General features: G+C 41.5%; 1 protein-coding gene across 3 annotated transcripts in view; it reads left to right on the plus strand.

Moving 5' to 3' along the window:
- The first annotated feature begins 1,300 nt into the window (after nt 1-1,300).
- DIAPH3 (diaphanous related formin 3) overlaps nt 1,301-24,730 on the plus strand; it is a 474,831-nt gene continuing 451,401 nt past the window's right edge. For all 3 annotated transcript variants that reach the window (XR_008957915.1, XR_008957918.1, XM_057308188.1), the window contains exon 1: nt 1,301-1,650. Coding sequence is in view for 1 of the 3 variants with exons in the window: in XM_057308188.1 (XP_057164171.1) it covers nt 1,474-1,650 (177 nt within the window). In the remaining 2 variants the exon portion in view is untranslated. The remainder of the gene's footprint in view (nt 1,651-24,730) is intronic.

The following is a 24,730-nucleotide window of genomic DNA, read 5'->3' on the forward strand; positions in this document are numbered from 1 at the left end:
CATCTCATAGCTAGTAAATGACAGGAATAAAATTTGTACTTGGGTCTAATGGTTATTAAGACCTAATGAACTACTTCAGGTCTCTGGCCCTTGATGACCCTAGTTCTCCTGGACTTTCCCTTAAAGATTACTTGCTTTTTAAAGATAGAGACTGGCACAGAAAGTCTGGTATGGTATAAACAAATAAACATTAAAAAACAAAACAAAACAAAACAACAACAACCCAATGACTGTAGCCTGAAGACCTACTAGGAACTAAGGCCCCTTTTCTGAACCTCTGTGCTAATTTTCCCAGAGGTGCTGGAATTGTTTCTTGAGCCCAAATCAAGTACTGCATGTTTACCAGAGTCTTGGCCCACACCACTTCCATGTAGTCAGAAGATGGATAACTTAAGGAAATAGTTCAAAGGAAAAGATGACTTCAAAAGGGGGAAAAAGCACCCTGCTGTGTGGGAAAACTGCTTTAGCCTTGAGGCTTGACCTTGGGTTTACACAATGAACTCTTGCATGATTTTAGCTCAAGGCCCTTCATTGTAAGCTCTAGAAATTTTTTCAGCTTTTTGGTCTTGAGTGCTCTTGGCCTTGCTTCCGCCCCCAGTGCCATATATCTGATGTCCTGCCAGTCTTTCCTACCTAGTGAAAATCCATGGACTCTTCCATTCGCCTTTCCAGATCTGCTCCTTCAGATTTAATATCCCCCCTTTGTTCTCACTGAACCTTTAAAATAACTGTTACGCGTTTATATTATTTGTGTAAAGGGTTGTGAACCACAGACTGTGAACTCCCTAAGGATGTGGCCGAGCCTCTTCTGATTTTTGGTGGACCCCTCTGCCACCCCAGAGAGGCTCTCAGCACTTAGGTACTCAGCAGGCATTCAGTATGTCCAAAAGGCATCCTTCTGGAGCGTCATGGTTTCTCACTTGCCTAGAGCATTTTCAAGTACAGATCCTAGAACTACTTTTCCCAGTGGCCATAGCACCACGGTTAGCAGATGATTTCATATTCCAGTGCTGCTCACATGGTGGTTCAGAGGGTCTCGCCTGCCTTCCAGGTTGCAGGAACCGGCTCTCCAAATTCCAAATAAACCCACACAAGTGACTTCTAGTAGGTTCTCAGGCTTTCCCGAGCTGATCCCACCGGTGCCCTTAAGGTGGGCTGCCCGGACCGCCAGAGGTGTTGAATGGCGAAATAAACGGGCCGCACAGCCAATCACGTTTCGTTCTGCCCGGAAAAGGCGGGTGCCGGGAGTGTCCTTGACAAAGCAGCGCGGGATTGGCGGGTCCCGAGCGGTCCACGGTGGCGGGAGTTTTCGGATGTGTTGGCGGTGACACCGGCAGCAGCGGTTGGGCTGAGTTTGGCTGGCTGGGCGGGCGGCGGAACCGGGAAGTCCAGTCCGCCGCGGATTCCCGAGCTCCCCTCTTGTGACTCGCATTGCGGCCGCCTTCTTTCCGTCCTCCAGAGCTTCCGGGAAAGATGGATCGGCACCGGCCGCGGCTGCACCACCCGAAGCAGAGCTCGGCTGCCGGGGCCCCCTACCCCGCCTCCGCCTCGCTCCGCAGCTGCGGGGAAAGCAAGATGCAGCGCAGGAAGGGCCCCCAGCACCCTCCGCCCGGCCCCGCGGAGGAGCCTGGAGAGAAACGCCCCAAGTTTGTAAGTTTCGCCTGGAGCTGTGGTGGGGCAGCTCCTTTCCTGCCTTGCGGAAGGGCTGCGGCTCAGGTCCCGGGATCCTTCGATTTCATTAAACTTTATTTGGCTGACAGCCATGGGTGGATCCACAGGGCCTGGGAGATGAGGATGGGTGGGGGATAAATTTTGTTCTAAGTTTCTAGAGCTGCCAGTCTCCTAATAGATTTACGACGACAGGGTCCAATTCTGTTTGGATCCTCTGACAAACACACTGATCACTGTGCTGCCCCATATTTGTTCTGGCTGACATGGAAAGCGGTTCAGATGTGTCTGTATTGACGTCACTTAGGTGAACTTTGCATTTTTTAAGCCGAACTTCTCCCCACCCCTCTAGCGTCTTGAGGGTATGAGACATAGCAAAGTGAACTTTTAGGTGATAAGATTTCTTTTTCTGTTTAATATTTTAATCCACGAAGAACTTTTTAAGGTAGATGTAATTTTCTAAGTAGAAACAACTCGTTTGAAAACTTGGCGGGCTATGTAGTCACGGCTAAGGAATGTTTTGCTTAGATTGGAAAGAAGTCTAAGTATTTGAAACTCGCTATTCTGGTTGCTTCTCTTATTCACTTTGGCACCCGAGGGAGATGTCATGATCAGCGGCTTGTGAATCTTTCTGTTGGTGTCAGCTAGTGAAAGAAGGCCTATTGATGCAATGCAATGATGATTGTTTTATGTAGGTGTGGGTAAATAAATCACTATAGGTTGGTAGCTCTGGGGTGAATCTAACAATTGAAAATTTAATATTGGACCCGTCCATTTTACTTAGGAGTATGGAAAAAATTTTAAGTTATAGATTATACAGTACTGCATGTGCCTTTTGTGAACAAATAAAACTCATTAGGAATTTAAGTCAGTATACACACATTAAGGGAACAGAGATTTGTGGAGTGAGTTGCTAGGTATAACAGTTAAAAATGATGGTTGAATAAAACTGGGAGCAGAGCTATGATATGTATCAGAATACAGAAATTGAGGGACAACATGGATTAATTTTGCTAAATTAAGTATCAAGATGGCCATAGGCCAGGGGACGTTTTGCAGGAGGATCACTATGTTGTTATTTTAACAGAGGTGAGGAATAAACAGGATAGAGTTAAACTGGCAATGTGGGATTCTAGCCAGTGTGAGAAGAATCCTGGGGCAATGACTTTTCTTCCTTTTAGAGTCTACTCTCTGTGTTAGTAATGTCATTCCATTTTGTTTCTCATTCCTGTGCTCCAGAATGCATGGGGTGTGATTTTCTGTGACTCTTCCAGCAAGGAAGGCATGAAAACAGAACCTAAACTAGTATTTAGGTTAGTTTCATTGAAGGATGTATCAGGTGATTTGGATTTCAATCTGTTCTTCATTTCTTAAGTAGGTTAAAAGGGTTATTGTAAAGATGAAATGACCTCTAAAAGCAATACTTTGAAGCTTTAAAGTTAATAAATATATCTAAAACAATGTTTGCTTTTATTTTTTATTTATTTTAAGATTTATTTATTTATTTGCGAGAGAGCGTGCGCATGGGTGGGGAAGGGCAGAGGGAGAGGGAAATGGTCCCATGCAGACTTTGTGCTGATTGCAGAGCTTGCCACGGGGCTTGATCTCACCACCCTGAGATCATGACCTGAGCAGAAATCAAGACTTGGTCCCTTCATTGACTGTGCCACCCAGGAGCCCCCACAGTGCTTGTTTTCAGATTGGAGTCTGATTTGAATCATCGTTTCATAATTAATTTAGAGGTAATTTGGAGTATTGGTAATCCCTGAAACTAATTTAGATTCCTGCTTAAATGGTAGTTTCTCTAGCTATATTTTCCATTTCACTAATTCTGTTATCAGCAATGTTTAATCGCTATTTAACTTGTTTGGAATATTTCAGTTTAGCAATTACAGTTGACTCTTGAACAACATGGGTTTGAACTGCGCAGGTCTACTTATGCATGGATTTCTTCCAGTACAGTACTGTAAATTTATTTTTTCTTATGATTTTCTTAATAACATATTCTCTTCTCTAGCTTTGCTGTGAGAATACAGACCTAATACATATAACATGGAAAATATATGTTAATTTGTTATGTTATCGGTTAGGCTTCCAGTCAACAATAGGCTATTGATAGTAAGTTTTTGGGGAGTCAAAAGTTATACATGAATATTGACTGCATGGGGATCAGCCAGTGCCCCTAACCCTTGTGTTGTTCAAGGGTCAACTGTATTTTTTATTTCTGTAGGTTCCATTTGTTTCTTTTTCAAATCTGCCTGGTCGTTCCTGATAGTTCTTTGTTTCTTTTACTTTTTTAGGCATTTCCTGTGTGACTCTTTTTATTCTTTATTTGATAGTTCTGGTGCGTGCAATTTTTGGACTGTCTACATTGACTTGTGCTCATGGTGGCTTATTCTTTCCTCTTGTGCTAGTAGATCTTTGTAAGCTCAGTGCTTTATCTTAACCTGTCTTCCAAGAGGCCATAGTGGGGATGCTTTTCTCCGGAGTACTTTTCTGGGAGTGCCACTGATTTGGGACCACCTCTTATTGAAGTAGGACTCTTAGAGAGCCCAGGGTTCCATGCTTAGCCCCAACTCTGTTCCTGGCCTGAGGCTTGGTATGCCGATCTTAAGGCTGCCTTCTAAGCAGCTCTTCCCAGTCAGCCTAGTTCCACACTGCTCTCGGTCTTACCCTAGTAACTCTTGTTTTGAGGATGGAGACCGTCCCTTCCTCATGAGATCTCAACAATGCCTCTATACGAGATCGTTCTGTAGTTCAGTTTGCTCTACTGCTAGATGTCAAGTCGGTTCTTGGCTTTCTCTGGATTTCGTATGGAGCCTTGTTAGCCTGAATCTCTTCGGGCCACCTAGTCATTGGTCACCTACTTGCCAGGGGCAGCTCCTTTTGACTGGAATGAGTAAGGTAGGTCAGTGAGTCACAGAAATAGGGATGATCTAGGTGTTTTGGTGTTTTTGCATATTCCACAAAGCTGCAAGCTGGCAGTAGAGCTTCGTGGGAAATTGCCCCTTGCTCCAGTCTTAGATGAGGAAGGCAAGAGCTCTGGTGCCCACTGAGATCCTAGTTTACTTTGAGCCTTAATAAAGCAGACACATCCTTGTTTCCTGCTATAGGTATAGTGACGAGTCTCAAGTTACTTTTGAACTGCATATAGAAGTTTGTAGTCCAGAATTTCTCCTCATAGATCTGTGTAAATAGTAGAAATTAGTCTATTGCAAAAGTATGATTGTTTGGCTTCACAGGAAATCACCGACTTTTGGGCTGTTCGTGAACTAACTGACTTGACTTCAGTAGAAAATATGGTAAGCAGTGGGTATTGAGATGCTGGGGTTAGATACTGGGGGACAGGATGCCACCATTGGAGGCCGGGGGGACAAGGCAGGTACCTGGACGAAGGCTTTGTGAAGGTAGATAGAGTGCAGGAGGACCATTAAAGTTTGTCCAGCCCTAGGTCACACTCCCAGTAACTGAGCCTGAGTCTGATTTCCCTTCTAGAACAAAACAAAACATTTGCCCTACTTGTCATGAAATGTCTTTCAGTGATGCTGGGAACTTTGTTCCTACCTTTTACTGCTCTTAGAAACATATAGTACAGACGGTAGTGGCCCCCACATCCAGATTAAGAGCAGGATGTGTGGCTTCTGGAGAAGTTCCCATCTCTAGGCTGTGGGCCAGTTTTTTGATAGGAGGTCGGTGCATTTGGTGATCCTAGTTGGCAGAGCAGCGCTCCTTTTTAATTAGGAATATCCTTTAAAAGTTCTCACAGACTTTAGTGTAAATCTCGCATTTAATCTTATGGTTTCCATCGAACGGATTGTTAGTTATTGTTTAATTATGTCATTACAGTACCTTCAATTTTGGTTGTGATTTTTCACACAGTAATATCTGTGTCTACCATTTTGGGCATCATTAATAATAATAGTTAACCTTATTGTTATTGAATGAACCAAGTTCTGTTCTAGGTGCTACACACACACACACACACACACACACACACACACACACTCCTTTAATCCTTACAACAACTCTATGAGGTGTGTGGTCTTACTAGCCTTGTTTGCTGGATGGGAAAAGCAAAGCGCAGAGCTTGAACCGCCTTACGTCACACAGCTGCCTGGTGGTGAGGATGGCAGTGAACCCAGGCAAGCTGTTTCCCACATTTTTAGTCACTGTCCTGTATTCTCTCTCTCATTTGGAGTTTTAATCTTTACTACTTTCCTCATTCAGGTGCCGTTAAAAATACTAACACTTTTAATGAATATAGAATTAGTGATTTCCTGATCATAGGCAGCTTGTGAGATGGGAAGAGGTATGAAGTTGGAGAACTATTGTCTATTGTACTGGGAACTTGGGGGGATTTGAAATCAGAGTAGGCTTGATGAGATTAGTGCACGTTCACCTCGTTGCTTTGGTTATATCTTGAGGAAGGTATGGCAGGCTGAATAATGACCCCCCCCCCCCCCAAAGATATTCATGTCTTAATTCCTGAAACCTGTCAGTGTTACCTTCTATTGCTAAAAAGGACTCTAAGTTAAGGCTTTTAAAATGGGGAGATTATTCTGTATTATCAGGCTGGGCCCTAAATGCACACTAGGTGTCCTTGTAAGAAGGGAGGCAGAGGGAGATTTGACTTCAGAAAAGGAGAAGGTGATGTGACTCCAAGGCAGAGATGGGTGATGTGGCCCCAAGCCAAAGAATGCAGGCAGCCATCAGAAACTGGAAGACGGAAGGAACTGGTCTCCTTTAGAGCTTGCAGAGGAAGAGCGCTACTGCTAACACCTTGATCTGAGCCCAGTGAAACTCATTTCTGACTTTGGGCCTCCAGCACTGAGAGAATACATTTTTGTTCTGAGCCTTCAAGTTTGGTAATTTGTTTCGGCAGCCACAGGAAACGAATAGCAGGTATGGTTCTGAGGGTGACCACATTGAAAGGTGTGGTTTAACAGTTTATATACGCGTGTTTTAGGAGAACCATCAGATTCATCTAAATCTCTTCCTTGTGGTATCGTTTTATTTTGGACTGCTTATGATTGGGGTGGATATAAGATAACAGTTTGGTCTTCTGGAACAGCAACTAGAACTTGAATTCGTCTTGTTCTGCATCATTTTCGTAGTTGCTAGAAAGCTGAGAAAAGGTGGAGGTGATTTCTGTGTGCTTTTTTTGAGTTTATTTCTTCATTAAGTTCTCAGCGAAAGTGATGCTTTCAGTTGTCCTAGAGTTAAATCGTCAAGAATTGGACACAGTGTTCTTATTTGAAGTCTTTAGGCCCTTGAGTGTCAATTCATGTCAAAATCCACCTAACTCATTCGACATTGAAACCTTCATAAGGTAAGATAATTTATTTTATTCAGGCCAGTCTTCTAAGTAAATTGCCTGAATTGCCTCAGACTTTTTTTCCCTGTTTATCCTTCCTAACAAGAGAAAAAAAGTTTTTTTTTTTTTTGTTGTTGTTGTTTGTTAGTATATGATTTATCAAAAGAAACAAAATATATCAAGTGGCTTTTGGGAGTATGTTTAGCTGCTGAAAGTAGATGATATATGGCATTTATTACTTCTGGATCATTTTGGATCTTTTGTGTGTGTGTGTGTGTGGTGGGGGGTAAAAAGGGATGGGAGTAGGGATAATTGTCTCAGATTTAGAGCAAGTCTTAATTGCTTTTTTCAAAGACTCATGTCTTTAATTATGAAGCAAGCAAACTGACATACATTTATTACACTGTGAAACCTTGCATCTCATCTCGTCTGTCTTGTAGCAATTGCTTCTGAACAGATGTTACCTGAAACACCTTTGTGCAGTTGGTACAATGCTAAAATTTGTCATGCTTTTATTATTGTCGTCGTGAATTAACTCTACTTTATGGCATAACTTTATTGCTGTGTCCTAGAATCTTTATATATTTATTGCCTTATAAATTGGATTTAAAATTGGCTTTTTATATAGAATGTAAAATAACATGTGTATAACTTGTTTATGCTTGCAGAATAATACCAGAAAAAACTGCTACGTATTATACTAATGTAATTGTCTTTAACTCAGCACATAGTATCCTCCCAACCAGGAATGAAACGAATGCTACAGAATATGCTTACCATCACACTCTGCTTGTTTCTCCCAGAAACTAATTTGACTTTTAGATCTATAAAATATAGATTAAGCATAACCTTTTACTTCATGGGATATTAAGGATCAAAGCATGAGCTTTCTTTGAACAGGATCTACAAAGGTAACTTTTCTTTCCATAGCAGCAGGGTGGCACTGAAATGCCTACTGTTGGGAATAATTTTCTCAAATAGCAAATCAAATAATCATTATTAACTTAGGCAAGGATTTAAGAGTTTCAGTAAGTTAAGTTTTGGTGCTGGAATGTTTCAGTTACTAGCTAATTAATGAGAACTGTTTGGAAACGCTTGCCATAGATTATGTTCTTCAAAAAGACCCACTGTCATCCTTTCTTAGATTTTTTTTTTTTTATAGACGAGGCCTTGTGAATAGCATTTATGAGCAGTGACTTGGACCACTGTGAGGGCTCGAATCCTAGCTCTGCCATGCATTCACTTGGGCTAGTTCCTTCTCTCTGTGCCTCTGTTTCCTCATGTGTAAAATGGGATTGTTGGGAAGATTAGAAATTACTGTGTGGTGGGCCTAGAAGAGTACCTGGCTCGTTGTAACCACGATGTAAATATTTGCCATTTACAGGATTGTTGTTGCTGTCATCAGTAGTAATAGTGGTAGTACAATGTGTTCTAGGTTTTAGGGCACTGGGGATATTACATCGGGTATTTGAATTACTTTCCTATACTGGAAACTCTTCCCAGGGTCAGGCTTTTTCCTCATGGCGTGTGTGGCGGGGGCAGAGTCCTGCTGTTCTCAGTTCTCCTGGCCTGCCAGGTGACATTTGGGTTGATGCAGGCTTCTAATTGTGATGGCTGCATGGTCAAAGCAAGGTTTTCAAGCTTTGTAGGGGTTACGTTTTTATATGTAAAATGGGGACCATGAAACGATGATGCTTGCATACAGATGAAACTTAGAAAAGAAACCTACGAAAGCAACAACCTCAAACTTAGAAAAAAAAATCCTTGTGATTCTCCAGTGTGGACTTGAATGATAATAAAAATAATGTTACTTATATATGTATAGATATAAACCAAAAATATAACTCCTTATGCTTATGGCTCTTTTACAACTGTAAAACTCAAACGGATTTTCACATAAAACCCAAAACAAAACTATAAAACGAATAAAATTCAAATGAACAACAACATTAATTTAATGTGATTGATGATGATGTTTTGCCGAAATTAAGTCATCGTCGTTGGATATAATAGTGGGAAGATATGCGTATGGCTGTTTTCCTTTTGTCAGCTTGACTCTTGGATGGAAATGGAATCCCAGAGGCTGAGGAAGCAGAGGACAGTGATAAAGCCGAAGACGCAGCCCCGCACGATTGGGAGAGACCTGTCATCTACCATTACTGTCTTTCTCACAAGATCTTAACTTAAGGCCCTGGGTGAAGTAGTGAACTCTTATAAACCTGGTTATGGTAAAAAAGATAATCTAGCCATATGTAGGTATTTCCTATTCAACTGTATGAAATTATTGAAAAGGAGCAGAAGGAATTGAAGCCAAGACCACCGGCATCTATATTCATTTTTCTCTTGAAATGCACCTCGCCATAGCTCTGAGTGTGTGGTTCCTTGAATAGTGTTATTTTGGCATTACGGACAACCTTTTGGAACGGAATTCTTACTGAGTAAGGAGATTGTGAAAACCTGTGTAGTGCAATGGATGTTGTTTAGCCTTCTTCTGGTGCCCTATTGTGGTGTATACACACACACACACACACACACACACACACACACACATGCAAGTGTGGCCACTGGAAGCCACACTTCTGGTGGGAGGACCATGGTTTAGAGTGGTCATTCAGATTGTCCGGGTGATGCTTATTTTACTGCAGATGCTTAAGATAATCTTGGAAAAATACAAAATTGAAAAAGTCTTATGGACATGGAGAGTCCAGTAAGGGATCAGTAGACTCAGTTTGAGGAATCCAAGAGATGACTTAAGAAGGCGGTCAAGTACAGGAACCTGGCACAGGTTTTGCCCCTTTAGTTCTTCGTCTAGTGATGAGCTCAAAGTGATGAGTACGTGTTTCTCAGTTGTGAAGGATGTATAAAGTGTGCTTCAAAACAGTTTTTCTTAATAGTTTATTGAGACTTTTCCCTTGTAATTAAAAAAAAATATATATATTTTGTCATGCAAAAAAGGGATAGAACACCGTGTGCTCACCAGTAAGTGTCAGAAGTGAAACTCTATAAATCCTATTGAAATGTCTGTCTTCTCCTTTCCTATCAATATTTCCTTATAATCTTTTCTCTTCATTTCCTTGAGGTGTAGGGGCTTACAGGGCTTTTTATTTATTTCATGAGGGACCTTCATGGGTTAAAGATGGCTAAATACCTGTTCAGCTGTCCAAGGCAATTATCGTTGATTCTAGGTTATTCTGGAAGTTAAAAGAGAAAAGTACATGCTTCTTTTGGAGTTGTGATGTAGAATTTTTTGAAACTCTTAGTGAGATACATGGATTAGTCTAATTGTAAGATCCATAATAGTGCATTTATTTGGCTTATTTTATTATAAAGTATCTTCCCAGGATGTGGGGAGTTTATTCTGTAATTGCTGCATGGTGGGTTGTTTATTTGGGCATCAGAAACTGAAACTTTGTAACATTCAGTTTTTAACTAGGATTTACAAATTGGTGACATTAATTATGGACTGTACTGTGGTATTAAACTGTTGTGTTGATCAAATCCTTGGGTAGAATGCAATTCATAAGGACAATTACAATTCATTTCTAATGAAAAATTTGACAGTCTGAGAAATGAACATGAAAACCAGAATGTACATCATCCGCAATCAGAAATTCAATGTGACAGTCTCATTTCTTTATAAAAGGTGATGGTCTCCAATTAAGACCATGCTCAAACTTCATTCAGCCTCTCTTCTGAAGTTATTATTTTGCTATTATTGATATGTTATCTTGTATCTTGAACCTGTTTTCGCTTACTTTATGCATGTGTTTGTGAGCTCTTGGAAGTCACTTTCTCTGCAATGCTTGGCATAGGCTTGAGCTTACTACTGGAGGTCTGTGAATGCTTGGCTAATTGAAAATCTATGCAAAATTACTCTTGTAACCTTATACCACCTGGTTCATTAATCTATTCATGATTAATTTAAATTTAAATGTTATTGATATACCCTAAATGTCTGTTTCTTTTTATAAAAGATTTCGGTGGTGGTGGGGAAGGACATGTAAAGGCTATCAGAAGCATATCTGGGTCATTGGAGAACTGAGCTTACCCATTCAGGCTCCTCCAGGGGCCGGCAATGTGGCTTTACAGCCCCGCTGTGGTAAAAAGGACTTAGGATAGATTCAGTGGATGCAAATATGGCTGCGTATCTTTGGGCAAATTAATGAATTTTTGTGCCTCTCAGTTTTCCTGTCTGTAAAATGGAGTAGAGAACCACAGTATATCCACTTAGAGCTTGTTGTCAGGATTAGTTGAGGTAATGATGTTTCAGTAGCGTGGGCACAGTGCCTACCAGTTACTACGTGACAGCTATTATGAGTTTTACTCTTGTGATTCTTCCTCAGATACCAGAGGAGGGGGGATTCTCATCTGTAGTGTTGAATTCTCTAGGGCTGGTCATTTTGAAGGAGATGTGACAGGATCCCAGTTACTGGCAGCATTTTGACCATTCTTTTCAGCTTCCCACCTCCCTTTCTCCTTGCATTCCTGCTAGACACCTGCACTGTGTCCAGAAACCCGACCTTAATTCAAGTGGGGAACACACCGAGAGGTTTGTTTCCTGGACCTACTCCCCTCCTTCCTGTTTCATCTAGACCTCCAGCCCCTTGACCTTTTCTGTCTTTCTTTGTCAGTTTCCTGCTGACTTTCGCTCCACACTATACCCACACTCCACAAAGGTTTAACCCTGGAACTTTTGAACTAGGATCCTTCCCATTCCTCGCCTCCTCAAAATTGACATAAGGTAGACTTTAACTAAAGAGAGAATCTCTGGTTTCCTTGTCCATTTGCCTCACATCTCCAAACCTGGAGCAACCGGACAGGCCCTCTGGGTCTTGAACTGGGCTGCTGCATCGGGGTGGAAACCCTTCCAGCTCTGAACTGATTCCCTTACATTCTGGATCCAGGGGCCCGCTGATTGCTGGGTCCTCAAACCTGCTGGATAATCATCATCATCACAATAGCTACATTTATTCAGCTCTCCCAGTGGGCTGGGCGCTATTTTAAGCACTTAATCCTCATTCACTGCTTTGAAGTAGGCACTCTCACCACCCTCTTGTGGGGCAAGAGGCCGGAAGCGGAAGCGTGAGGTGGGGAGAGGGGTTTGGGGCCTTTCCTGAGCTGCTACAGCTGGGGATAAGGGGTGATGGATACCAGCACAGCCGGTCTAACTCCAGAGCCCTGGCTATGACCTTGAACTTTGGTTACCTTCTTTTCCATTTCTCTTAACATTTGTGCTAAACCGTTATCATTACTCTTTTTACCTTTGCTATGGGCTCGATTCCTTTTTGTTGTAAATAGTTTTTTTAAACTGAAAAAGTAATGTATGCACCTCTTAAAAAGGCCAGCAGTGTAACAATACAGAGCGAGATCCCCAAGACTTTCTTACGTCCCAGGCCACCAAATCAGCTTGTTCCCAAACAGCGGCCATGGTGACTTCTATTCATTTCTTTTGTATCCTTTAATGATACTCTATGTGTGTGTAAAATACCCACTTGTACCCACATGGGAACATTCCACAGCTTTCACTTAAAAGATCTTAGAGACGGTTACCCCTGGCTCTTAGCGCTCACCTTGACACCTTCTTCAGAGAGAAAATAAAGGCCGTTTTGCTTGAACTTGCTCAATTTCCTGCTGTCTGCACCTGTAATCTTCTCTATCTGCAACTCTTCCTCCTTTCCCCTCCAATATCCACAGAAGAAATGTCTGTTTTCCTGTTCAGGGTTAATCCCTTTACCCCTGTTCTTGACCCAGTCCCATTCCATTAGGTATGTTTCACTCTTTATAGGTTGCATTCTCTAAGAACGCTCCAGTGCCTCCCATTATAAAAGAAAAAGCAGAAGCAAAACCAAACAGCCTCCCTCTCCGACTTTCTCTTGACCCTTCTCCCCTTCTGAATACTATGCTCTGCTTCCTTCCCTTACAGTCAGTTCTTTCCATTTATTCAGTAAATATTTGAATGCTCTTTATACCAAGTACGGCACAGGTAGATACAATTTGGTCCTTGTCTTCAAGAGGCTCCCATCCAGTCTGGTATGAAGAGACGTGTGAACCAACAAGTGGGAAGTGTTACCAAGGAGTCCATTTTATGTCATCTTGAAGGACTCAGGCTCTGAAATTAACCTGGATTTAAATCCTGGCTCTGTATTTGATAGCTGTGTGACCTTGGAAAATTACTCCTTTTTTTGTTTGTTTCTTCATCTACGAGATGGGAACATTAGTACCTATATGGTACATTGAATATGATGGTTCGGTGTGTTAGAATGGGGGTTGACACATAAGTATTAAACAGCTCTTAGCTCTTTGCTGCTCTTACGATGGCATTGGCCAAGGGTAGAGTGTTTTCTTCGAGGACAGATTCAGCCACCTGCCATTGTTCCTCAACCTTGCCTTTGCTTCCGTTCATTCCACCGAAATTGCTTTGGCAGATCAACAATTGCCAACCTGGTGGCTGATTTCAGACTTTATCCTACTTGACTTCACAGGATTAGCACCGACCTCTTGCTTCTTGAAACCTTTGCCATGATGTGTTCTTCTCTTCTGATCTTTGCTCATCTCTCTTTGCACCCCTTTAAATTGGTGTTCCTAAGTACTGTCTCCGATTGTCATCTTCCAGTTTATACCTCCTTTCAGCCTGAGCTTGTCCATTTCTTTAGCTTTTACTACTACCTAGATCAACATTTTTTAGAAGGAACTTTCTGTGGTGAGATATTCTGTTCTGCTGTGTCCACTTTGATAGCACTAGCTCCATGAGGGTAATGCTCCCAAAGAGCTGAATTTTTAATTTGGCTTAATTTGAATTAATTTAAATAGCCCTGTGTAGCTAGTGGCCAATGACAAACTTTGACCTACATTCATTTTTAAAGGGACTGCCTGTGGCCCTCAGTGTCTTCTCTTGTAAGTCAGGCTGCCTGCGGTGATGTGAAGATTTATTCCCGTTGGAGATCATGGACATCTTATTCTGGCCAAGATGATGCACTTTCATAGCCTCTGATGCCACCATCAGTGATAGGTTTATGAGCCAAATGACATCAGCAGTGACAGAACCAGGTGTAGGATCACACCCGTTGGAAGGGCTGTCATCAAGAAGACAAGAGATAACAAGTGATGGTGAGGATGTAAAGGGAACATTTGTGCACTGTTGGTGGGACTATAAGTTCAGCCACTGTGGAAAACAGTATGGAGGTTCCTCAAAATATTGTAAATAAAACTACCATATAATTCAGCAGTCCCACAGGATATATATACAAAGGAAATAAAATCAAGATCTCAAAGAGACATGGCACTCCCACGTCTACTGCAGCATTATTCACAATAGCCAAGATATGGAAACAATCTAAATGTTGACAGACGAATGGACAAAAAAAAAGATGCAGTATATATATAAACACACAATGGAATATTTTTCAACCGTGAGAAAGAAGGAAATCCTGCCCTTTGCTACAACACGGATGGACCTGGAGGACATTATGCTTAGTGAGATGAGCCAGACAGAGAAAGACAGATATTGTATGATATCACTTACAATGTGGAATCTAAAAAAATCCAGACTTGTACAAACAGAAGAATGGTGGTTACCACGGGCCAGCGACGGGGGAGGGATGGGGGAACTGGGGAGATGTTAAAGGCTATAAACTTCCAACTAAAACATAAGTTCGATATCTCTAATGCACAGCATAGCAATTAGAGTCAACAATACTGTACCATCTACTCCAAAACTGCTAAGAGACCAGATCTCAGATGTTCTCACCACAAAAAAATAAGTGATAATTATGTGATATGATAGAGGTATCAGTAATGCGATGGTGGTAATCATTGCAATATATAAATGTATGAAATCAACACTCTGTGCACCTTAAGCTTACACAATGTTAAGTGTCAGTGATATCTCAAAAAGAAAAGAAATAGGGGAGGATTGTCTTCACACCCTTGGAAGAGCCGCAGTCCTCAGTAATTTGCACTAAGTTATTAGGATCATTGGGTGCCTTCTCATGGCTCTGGCTGTCAGCTGAGGACTTCCCCATAATCCTTGTTGACCTATTTTATTGGGGTCCTTGAATGGAGCTATTATCAACGTGAAACTTTGGACTTTTAGAAGTACTTTGCAAATATACTTGGGTTGTTGTTAGAGCTGAATTTTGACATCGCTGGAAGATTGTCAAGCAATTTAGACTGTAGTTGCTTGAGCTTGCAGCTTGACTGCAGAAATTGGTGTGTTCACAACCTAACGTGTGACATAGAATGCTCTGTGTTGGAGTTTCACTATGTCGTGATATGTCACAGTGCAGATTTGGTGCAGTATTGGGCTGCTTTGTATCTGATCCCATTCAAGGACTTATCTTTCCAAATTCCTCTGGATGACACGTGCAAAGAAGAGCATTAAGACGAGGAACCTGTGTATTTCAGTATGGGTAGCCTTCGCAGGACAGTTACTTTTGTGATACTATTTTTTGAATCACCAGGAGGAGAAAATAAGTGACCCAGGCTCTTTTTTTTTTCTTTCTCTAGAGCCTATTTATTGGATTGTCAACTCCTTCAGGGCAGCTGCCATGTTTCATAGGTCTTTTTGGGCCAGGCCTAATGTGTTGTCTGCTTAGCTTAGATGCTAACTATATCCAGCTTGGTTAATATTTCTAGAAGAAATGTAAAATGAACTACATTTTATGCATAATACTAGGACTGAATGTAAGAGTTGGGATTGTGCTCTTTTCCTCTGTTTTTCAGATGTTCACTTCGTAATATGAGTCCTTTGGGCTCATTTGTAGTGACAAACCAATGTAGAGACTAGTAACAAAAAGTAGTAATCAAATTATGCAAGAAAACTTTGTGGTGATTTAGTTATTATGAAGAGTTCAAACTTCATCAATAATTAAAAATACTTAATTTTCTTTGATTAGCTATTGCCCTGTAATTTTTGATTTGTGTGTGTGTGTGTGTGTGTATGTGTGTTCTTGAATGTGGATATTTTTGTGGTTTATATTTTAGTCTGAATTGGGAGAGCATGGTTTTCAAAGGCTTGTGGTATATACTGCAGCTTAAATTCTACAAATTAGAAATAAACTATTCACTCCATCTCTATTACACACTTAAGAGAGCAACTTTAAGACATAAATGGGGAAACTCCCTAGCAAAACATATTCTTGTTAGTTTATAGAAATCACAATCCCCCCCCACCCCCAACTTCTTATACTTACTCACCCGAACTTTTAAGATACAACTTAGTGGTCAGTGTTATAATGCTTAATAATCATCCAGTTGGAATTACGTTCATTTTTCTTGTTAAGATTTCTCTTTCAAATTTCTTTGCCTCAGAAACTGCTTCATTTCCACTGCAAGTCCTCCCTAGATTTGATAACAGCTGCTGTCTCATGGTAGCAGCGGGGACTATGGGAAAGGAAGGGGAATGAGTCTAGGTTTTGGAGTCACAGTGACCAAGGGTCCATTTCCAGCCTGGCAAATCACTTCTGTGAAAGTTTTCTGATCTCTAAGATGGGGATAATGGCTAATTAATAGGACCGTTGGGTGTACTGGTAATTATGAGGAGTGCTCAGGAAGTGGTGGTGGTAATGACGAGGTGGGCTGTATCATCTGGGTGCTGGGGGGAGTCTTGGGTTTTGTCTCAGTCAGAGCCTTTTTTGGCTTAAAGAAACAGACCCCCATATAATATCTCGCTTGAAATTGCAAAGGGCAGTCATAAAGACAGAGCGGTATATTCTTGGATCAAGCACAGTAAATGTAGCTGGTCCTCCCAAGGGTTTGGAACCTAGAACCAAGAGCTGGCAGCTTCCGTCATTCTCTCTTTTTCTGGGGTCATACAGCCTTGTTTTGCTTCTCACTAGGCATTTGCTCCATTGTTGTATCTCCAGAGAGCACAGCTTCTGTTCCTTTGATCTTCACACAGCCAAGCTCAGAGCCTCACAGTTCCAGGCATACATGGTCTTGGCCTATGCAAGAACAGATTCTCATTCCTGAATCCCAAATCCAGATTTTCGGTAGAGTGAGGATATGATTGTCTCTGCTTGGGTGTAGGGATTGAGCTCTGTCACATCTGTGGTCAGGCCTGGCTCACAGAGAACAATGAAGACTGCTGGGTCCACCCCTATGACATAGAGAAGGGACTCTGTGCACGAGGCAGAGATGCCAAGTATCTATCATGTCAACACATGTGGGTCTTTGGAGTTTCCTTGATGATAGTCTTGGCACTGGAAGACTGAGTTCAGAAGAGTTTGTCCAAGTTACTGGTGTTTAACCGTGGTTGCCCAGTAGAGTCACCTGGGGGAGCTTTACAAGTCCTTGTGACAGGCTCTACCTTTGGGTATTCTGATTCGATTGGTTTGGAATATTAAGAAAAGAAAACAGAAACTCTTCAGCTGATTGTCTTTTGTGGTCAGGTTGAAAACCACTGACCCTAAAATGTGCCCTGTATGAGGTCTAGGCACTCAAAGATGAGGGAAACAAGGTCTCTGGTACATTAAAAACAAAAGAAAACAAAATAAAACAAGAAAATGAAAGACGTAAACACCAACTGCAAACAATGATCAGTGACCCAAGGGAACTGTAAACAAAGAGCTTTGGATGAAGAGAGGTGGGCTCATCATTTCTTGATGATAATGAAGGGTGACCCACCCTTACCACAGGTTTATGTGTGGAATACCTACTCAGTATGTCTGCTTTCCACCCATCTCATTCACCCATCTAGCTGTCCCTGCCCTGAGGCCCGGGCTCTGGGCATGGCGTTGGGAAACTGCCCCTGCTTGAGTTCTCAGCCCCAAAGTAAGATGGCAACACGCGAGAGGCCTCAGCAGCTGTAAAGAGAATGGTCCACTGTAACTGACGCCCAGCAAATAGAGCTGCTGGCAAAATGACCATGACAAAAATCCTGCTCTCAGGAGCCCACGCCCACTTTGGGCAGGGGACCTGCATACATTTACATCAATAACAAATGGATTTAAGTGGATTAATGGATGATTTCAGTGCCCAGTGGGAGGAGACTGTTGGATGTGGCCTTGAGAATGATGGTGACCTGAACCAAGGTGATACTGGTGGAGATGTTAGTGGGAAGGAAGGGGATTTGATGTGGCTTTTTCAACTAAGGCTCTGAACAAGCGTATGAGGACAGCCGCTTCCTACTCTCCTGGTACCAGGGGAAACTGAAGCCCAGAGAATTTAATTGCCCAGGGTCACACAGCTGATCAGTATCTAAACTGGATTCCAGTCCAGGTGAGTTTGCTTCTGGAACCCAGGCTGTTAGCCTCCTGCTGGGGGAACGCAGGGCAGTATATAAGAGTCATAGGAGAGGTGAGCTTGTGGGAAAGATAGAGAATCTTCCTGAGGCAGGCGTTGTTTGAAAGGTGAGTAGGTGACCGACCGTACAGGGTAACAGAAACGGCCTGAGCGCAGGTATGGAGAAGGAAGGGACTAGGACAGCGTCTCAAGCAGAGCCCAGACGAGAAATGGAAACATTGGTGGATCAATCTAGCAGGGGAATTGCTTACAAAGGTTTTGGAGGGGAAAGGGCAAAGAGGGGATGCTGCCTGAGAGGGACCCTGTGGCGGGGCTCAGATATCTGTGGGCACTTGACCGTTTGTGGACCCCCTGTGGGAGGAACCCCTAGGGCTGGTGCTCAGACTCCAGTGGGGTCTGACGGATTATGCTGTAATTAAACTGCTGTAATTAAAAATTTTTTCTAACTTTCTTCAAACATGCTTGGCTATTCCTTCGACTACCCCCCCGCCCCCCTCATCCCTTCCAGCACCCCCTAATTCTATACTTAAAATACTTTTGTTAATGCAATAGAAATAGTTGGTGCAAAAACTGCCTTTGTGGGCTTTACAGTGTTTTGAGAGTATTTCTAACACTTCTTAGTAAGTAAGGCCTGGCAACATGGGCCAACAAGCCACTTACAGCGCCCTGAAGGAAATGGTTGTGAACAGCCCTGTTGCTTTCCTTCCCTCTGAGGCTTCTTGTATCGTGTGCGTATTCAGCTGTTGTTTACTGGTTAAGTTGATTATTCAGAGCGTGTTTTTGTACTTTTTGTGTTTGTGACTGTTCGTTGGAGGAATAAAACAGCCCCTGGCCTTACAGAGGTCTGGCTCCCACCTGCTGCGGCTCCCTCCCTTCGACTTTGTCTTGTTCTGCTGTAGCTGCGTTGGTTTCCTGTTCCTTGAGCGCCCTAGACCCGCTCCTTTCGGGGGCCGTTTTCCCTCTGAGTTTCTTTACTTCTTGTCCACACAGCTACCCCCTTAGGGCGCCTTCCGCTCTGCTCCAACGCTACTCTCTCCGGCCCCTGCCGGCCCCAGCCCCCCACATTTAAAATCACAGCCCGTGGACGCTCCCGCTGGGCTTTCTGGCCTCCCCTCACCGTGCAGCTGCTTTTCATTTTAGCGTAACAAGCGTCACCTTCTAACATCCTCTGTAACTTATTTATTGTGTTTACCGTCCCTTCCTCAAGAGAAGGAAAGTTCCTTTAGGACCGGAGTCCTTGTTTTATTTACTACGGTACTCCTTGTCAAGAATATAGTCATATTTAATAAACATTTGCTGAGTGCCCGCCCTCGGATTCTGTTACGCTGGCAGAAGAGGAAATTTTCTGTTACAAGTTGTACCCGAATCCTGGCTAAAGATTAATTGGACTTGAGTCTTCGATCATGGCTATAATGTTTGCCTGTTAATAGCATGTATTGAAGCAGATGTAATTAGCAAGGAGAGATGGCTTTTCCTTCTGGTCACCAGTGAGCACCTCTCCTGTGTGCTGCTTTCACTGTCTTATTGTGGTTATTGTCTTGCAGCTCTCTTGGCTTTAAGCTTCTAAGGGTAGGGACTGAGTCCTCTTCATTTTTGATGTAGTGTCTTGCCCCTTTTGGCACTCTAATTGTGTAGTAGGAAGATTAGGAGTAGGAGATTAGGTTTTTTTCTTAAAATCCTATTTTATTTGGTACCATGTCCTCGTTTGCATGAAAGAGTTATCAGGTGAGTGGTATTTACCTTAACATTCTTAACATAGCGTGAGATCGTTTACATTTACAATAAAGAAAAATGATAGATTTCTTTTATCTCTGCCATTAATAAGTGTCATAAAATAGAAAAATAAAGCTAAGTCAATATGTTATTGCCACAGAAATTGAATTTGTGTCAAAAGGATTTGTGCTTGTGATGTAGTGATTCGTATATTTTTCTTGGAATTAAGTCTCTAGCAGGTGACAACATCAATAATTCACGAAACCAAGGAGCTCTTTGAAATTGGTTAATTTATATATGTGAATTACAAAACCAGTGAATAATGTGCTTAATATATTCTGACATATTTGAAAATATGCATTAAAAAAACCCTAGCCTATTAAAGTCTGTGTTTACAATATTAGATTTTTAAGATTTTTTTTTCATACATTATTATTTGAAAAGGAACTTATCTGTATTTTCTGCTTGGTGTGGAAAGTATTATCCATAGTAATGTGAAAAAGCTTTTCTCATTATAAAAATAAGCCTATTCTAGACAACTGGGAAAATGCAGGAAAATGTGGGGGAAAAATGGCTCTAAATCCCACAATCCAGATATATAAAATTAAAAATGGTTCTTGTCTTTTTTTCCCCCTAGAAGAGTATGTATTAATGGAGTTGGAATTACATTGCATATGCAATTTTAAATGTAACTTTTTTCATGTAACAATTGTAATTATTTTCCTATGTCATTATAGTCCATATGGCGGGACTATAGTTATTTAATCGTTCCCATATTCTGGGAAGTTTTAGGTTGATTATAATTCTAGCTATTTAAAATAAACTCTATAGTAACAATACTTGTGTATAAACCTCTCGTTTTATTTTGTAATTCTAGAAGAATTACTAGGTTAAAGCATGTGAACATAGGATTTATTTCACCAAATCATTCTCTAAAAAGGTTCAACAAAATTTAATTTCCTTACAGTGATGCCAGAATGTAAAAAAACCAAAATCCTTCTCGAACAGATAAGGAATGATGCATGGTGCTGTGTTAGCTTTGGGAATATTCAGTCTATGTTTGTGTCATGGCCAAGACCTCTAGGAATCACGCTCAGGAATAACCCAGTAGTTCAGATAAGCTTCAGGGTAATTCTGGAAGCTCTAGGACCATTTCCTACAGTGAATACTTTAAATAGTTCTCAGCCTTCTCCAGATGACTATAAAGGTCTTGGATTCTGGTGACCTAGAACTAAATCCCCTTGTAGAGCAGCTCAGAGATTTGAATTGCCTTTCCTTGGACCCATGGCAGAGGAGTTTTTGATCTGGTAGAAGAGGTGAAAATAACTGGAATGGCTGAGGAGAACATCTTAAAATAGGTATTCAAATATGTATTAAAGCTGTTATTAGAGTTAGCTATTCTGTTTTCCCTTTAATTTTACCTTACTGTTGAGGTTTATTGAAGGAAAAAGAACATGGGATTTCTGCTAGAGTAAAAAAACCAAAAAAACCCAAAACCAACCAACCAACCAAAAAACCCCCAGAAACCAACAAATCCCCCAAAGAAAAAGACTTGTTGGGTGTCTAGCTCCTGTAATGTGTCATCTAAGAGAGAAGTCAAGTAACTATTTGATAATTGGTTTTTCTGGAGAGGTGGTAGTTTTCTAGCAGTTCTGTTGCTGCCTTTTGATCCTTGTGAAAACCTTGAGTTCTCTTAAATATTAATTTTTTCACTTCTATGAATGCTTGAATGACGTCTCTTCCTGAAAGTTAGTGTTTCTTGATGACTCTCCTTTCTCAAAGAAGGAATTATGGAGAAGGGAGGTTGGATTCTCGGGGTGGGTGAGAGTAGAGAAGCCTGGGGTAATGGCCAGGTATTTATCTTTCTGAGGTAGGCAGGGTTTGGTTTTGAATAAATGAACAGATTAAAAGCAACTGGAGAGCTTTTACTCATTCTCACCTATCCCTAACATCTCTCACTTATCTCCACCTGGGACTAAAAATAGGCCCACATGAAGAGCCAGTCAACTTAAAAGCTTTTCTTTACATTATCAAAGAGCTAGCTCTACTCTTATCCTCCTACTCTTATCCTCGGTGCTATGATAGCTTCAGTATTATTTTTGGATACTTTTGAGCTCTTAAATATGGAGCCCTTGAATATTTTCACATCGAGGTATGTTGTGTTGTTGCCTGGGAAATGAACCTTAGGCTCTATAGGTATGATTAGTGTCATGATTAGTAATACTCCTTTATATTCCTGCAATCTTTGCAGTTGGCATTGGCATTAAAACAGACGTATGGACCAGAAATCTCAGGATAAAGTACATGTTAGTATTTAGTGGAAAGGAATAATCTGGAATTTGAAACAAGTGTGGGCAATGCCCAGCATAACATTACGTGCGTCTTATGACTGAAAGAAGATTGATTCGTTTTTTCTTTTGGGTGTAACTTTGTTGTGTCAGTAACCTGTTACAGACTTATTTTGACAAGCAAATAGTGTCATGTCCTGATCTGATCTTAATGAGCAAGATTCGATCCTTCAGTACTAATTATATGCTTATGAGGTGGAATTATTTTACCTTTAGAGATAGACTAAGCATTTGAATAAATGATGCAATAATCCACCCTACCCACCAGAGAGCGCTGAATTCTCTTCAAACAGTACTCATTGGTGCCTGTCACTACGTGGCAGTAAGACCTGTCCCAATTGTACCAGCTCAGTGTTTCTTCCTTCTTTGAAAACGGCTTGTACTTCCTACCTGTACCCTTCATGTAGCTTGCTCCAGGGACACCAGTTTTCAAGTGAGCCACGTGACGAGAGATTCGAATGTGTGCAGGCTGAGGGGTGGTTTCACGGCTGGTGGTGGTGGAGTGCGGAGCAGGGTTTCTCAAGGGGTCCTGGGCTGGCCGCCGCCTTCCCTTCAGGGCCCCTGGAGCCTGTGGATGCCTAAGCCCCTCCTTGGACCTACTGAATCAGAATCTTGAGAAGCCAAATCAGAATCTTGAGAAACCGAGACCTCGTCCTCTTCTTTCACAAAGCAAATCTTCATGTGTTTCTAGTACACACGAACAAGGTGAAAACCAGGAGCCTGAGAGGGTCTCGTTGATGAAAATTGGGTCTGAGGTGCCATCAGAGGCTTTAATCTTACAGGTTTTCCTCGTTAGTGGCTCCTCACTGACCTAGTTAAAGGATGCAAATTTATGAAATTAAATTGCAACAGCTAAAAATTAGTTTTTAAGTATTACCATGTATTTGTTTTTTTTTTTTTTTTTTAAAGATTTTATTTATTTATTCAACAGAGAGAGAGACAGCCAGCGAGAGAGGGAACACAAGCAGGGGGAGTGGGAGAGGAAGAAGCAGGCTCATAGCAGAGGAGCCTGATGTGGGGCTCGATCCCATAACACCGGGATCACGCCCTGAGCCGAAGGCAGACGCTTAACCGCTGTGCCACCCAGGCGCCCCTAAGTATTACCATGTATTTGGCTTTGACATTGATCAGGGCCTGCTAGCTTGACCTTGGTGGTGGCTGCCATGTAACTAATGACACGAATGGACAGATTCTCTGCTCCCTGCTGGTTCCAATGTTCTAACCAATGAAAGAAAATATAAGGTTTGCTAAAAGTCTTGGGCTACAGCTTGGAATCTTTTTTATTTTATTTTATTATTTTATTTTTTTAAGTGTATGTGGACCTTGGGTTTGTATGTTGCTTTGTATTATATAATTTATCTAGTCTTGTTTATTTCCTTGTAGACTAAGTTGGTTGGGGAAGGACCCCTTGATATTTACAGCATTTCATACAGTGCTCTGAAAGTCGAGATCTATTTTTTGACAGCATGTACGGTCTTCAATAAAGGTTTTGATACCTTGCTTAAATGCGAATATAGAGGCCTATGTTCTGTATTTCTACCTTTTTTTTTTTTCTTCAAAAGAACGTAGGATCCAAAAAAAAAAAAAAATCTATAAAGACTTTTCTTTCAGTTGCAGAGTGATCCTCTTGACCATTCATCCTAGGACTGTCATTAGCAGGAAACATTGTTCCCTATCTACATGAGGTGCTCCTTACTTTTTAGGGAGAAAGTAAAATTAGCAAATTGAGCAATGTAGGAACACAGGAAGAAAGGTGAATTTTTTGGCTTGGGAAAGGAGCCCTAATACGCTTTAATAGCACACCTTAACCATTTGCCAATGGTTCTGTGTACAGAACTGTTCTTGAAATTACTGCCAGTTTGATTTATCCCATTGCCACACAGCATTAATAACACCTATACAATCATAGACCAGGTAATGTAACTAAAGGTCACAAAATCACATTTAGGTATGAATGTCTTAATAGGTCTAAAACTGTATGCTTTCAATTTCTGTGCATGTGTGTGGAGGTACAAATATAACCCTAAAAGTTGCTATTAGGTTATTTTTAAAGTGGTCCTATCTGCTTCCATTGAACGTTTCCATTTCCTTCTTGGTACGGATATCTGCAAATGCTGCTCGTGAGCTGGACTGATGGGTGCAGTTCCTGTTTCTCCTAAGCAGAAGCCAGAGTAAAGAGCATTGCTGGTAGCTATAAAACAAGTACATTTTAAAAAGTGTCTTAGCTAACCAGACATATAAACAGTTCCTTGAGTAGCAGTATAAAGGCAGTAACTTTTATAATAAAGTTCTTTTTTTTAAATTAAGGATGTCACCCTTGCAGTTTTATATCTACTTCAAGAAGGCTGAAACCCCACAGAATCATCTCGGGGTTTTATGTCCATCATTTCATCTCCCCCTGCTCCTTTGACTTTTCAGAAGTCTGATCTAAACGTCGACATAATGT

Source organism: Ursus arctos, unplaced genomic scaffold, assembly GCF_023065955.2.
Source record: "Ursus arctos isolate Adak ecotype North America unplaced genomic scaffold, UrsArc2.0 scaffold_10, whole genome shotgun sequence".
NCBI lineage: Eukaryota > Metazoa > Chordata > Mammalia > Carnivora > Ursidae > Ursus > Ursus arctos.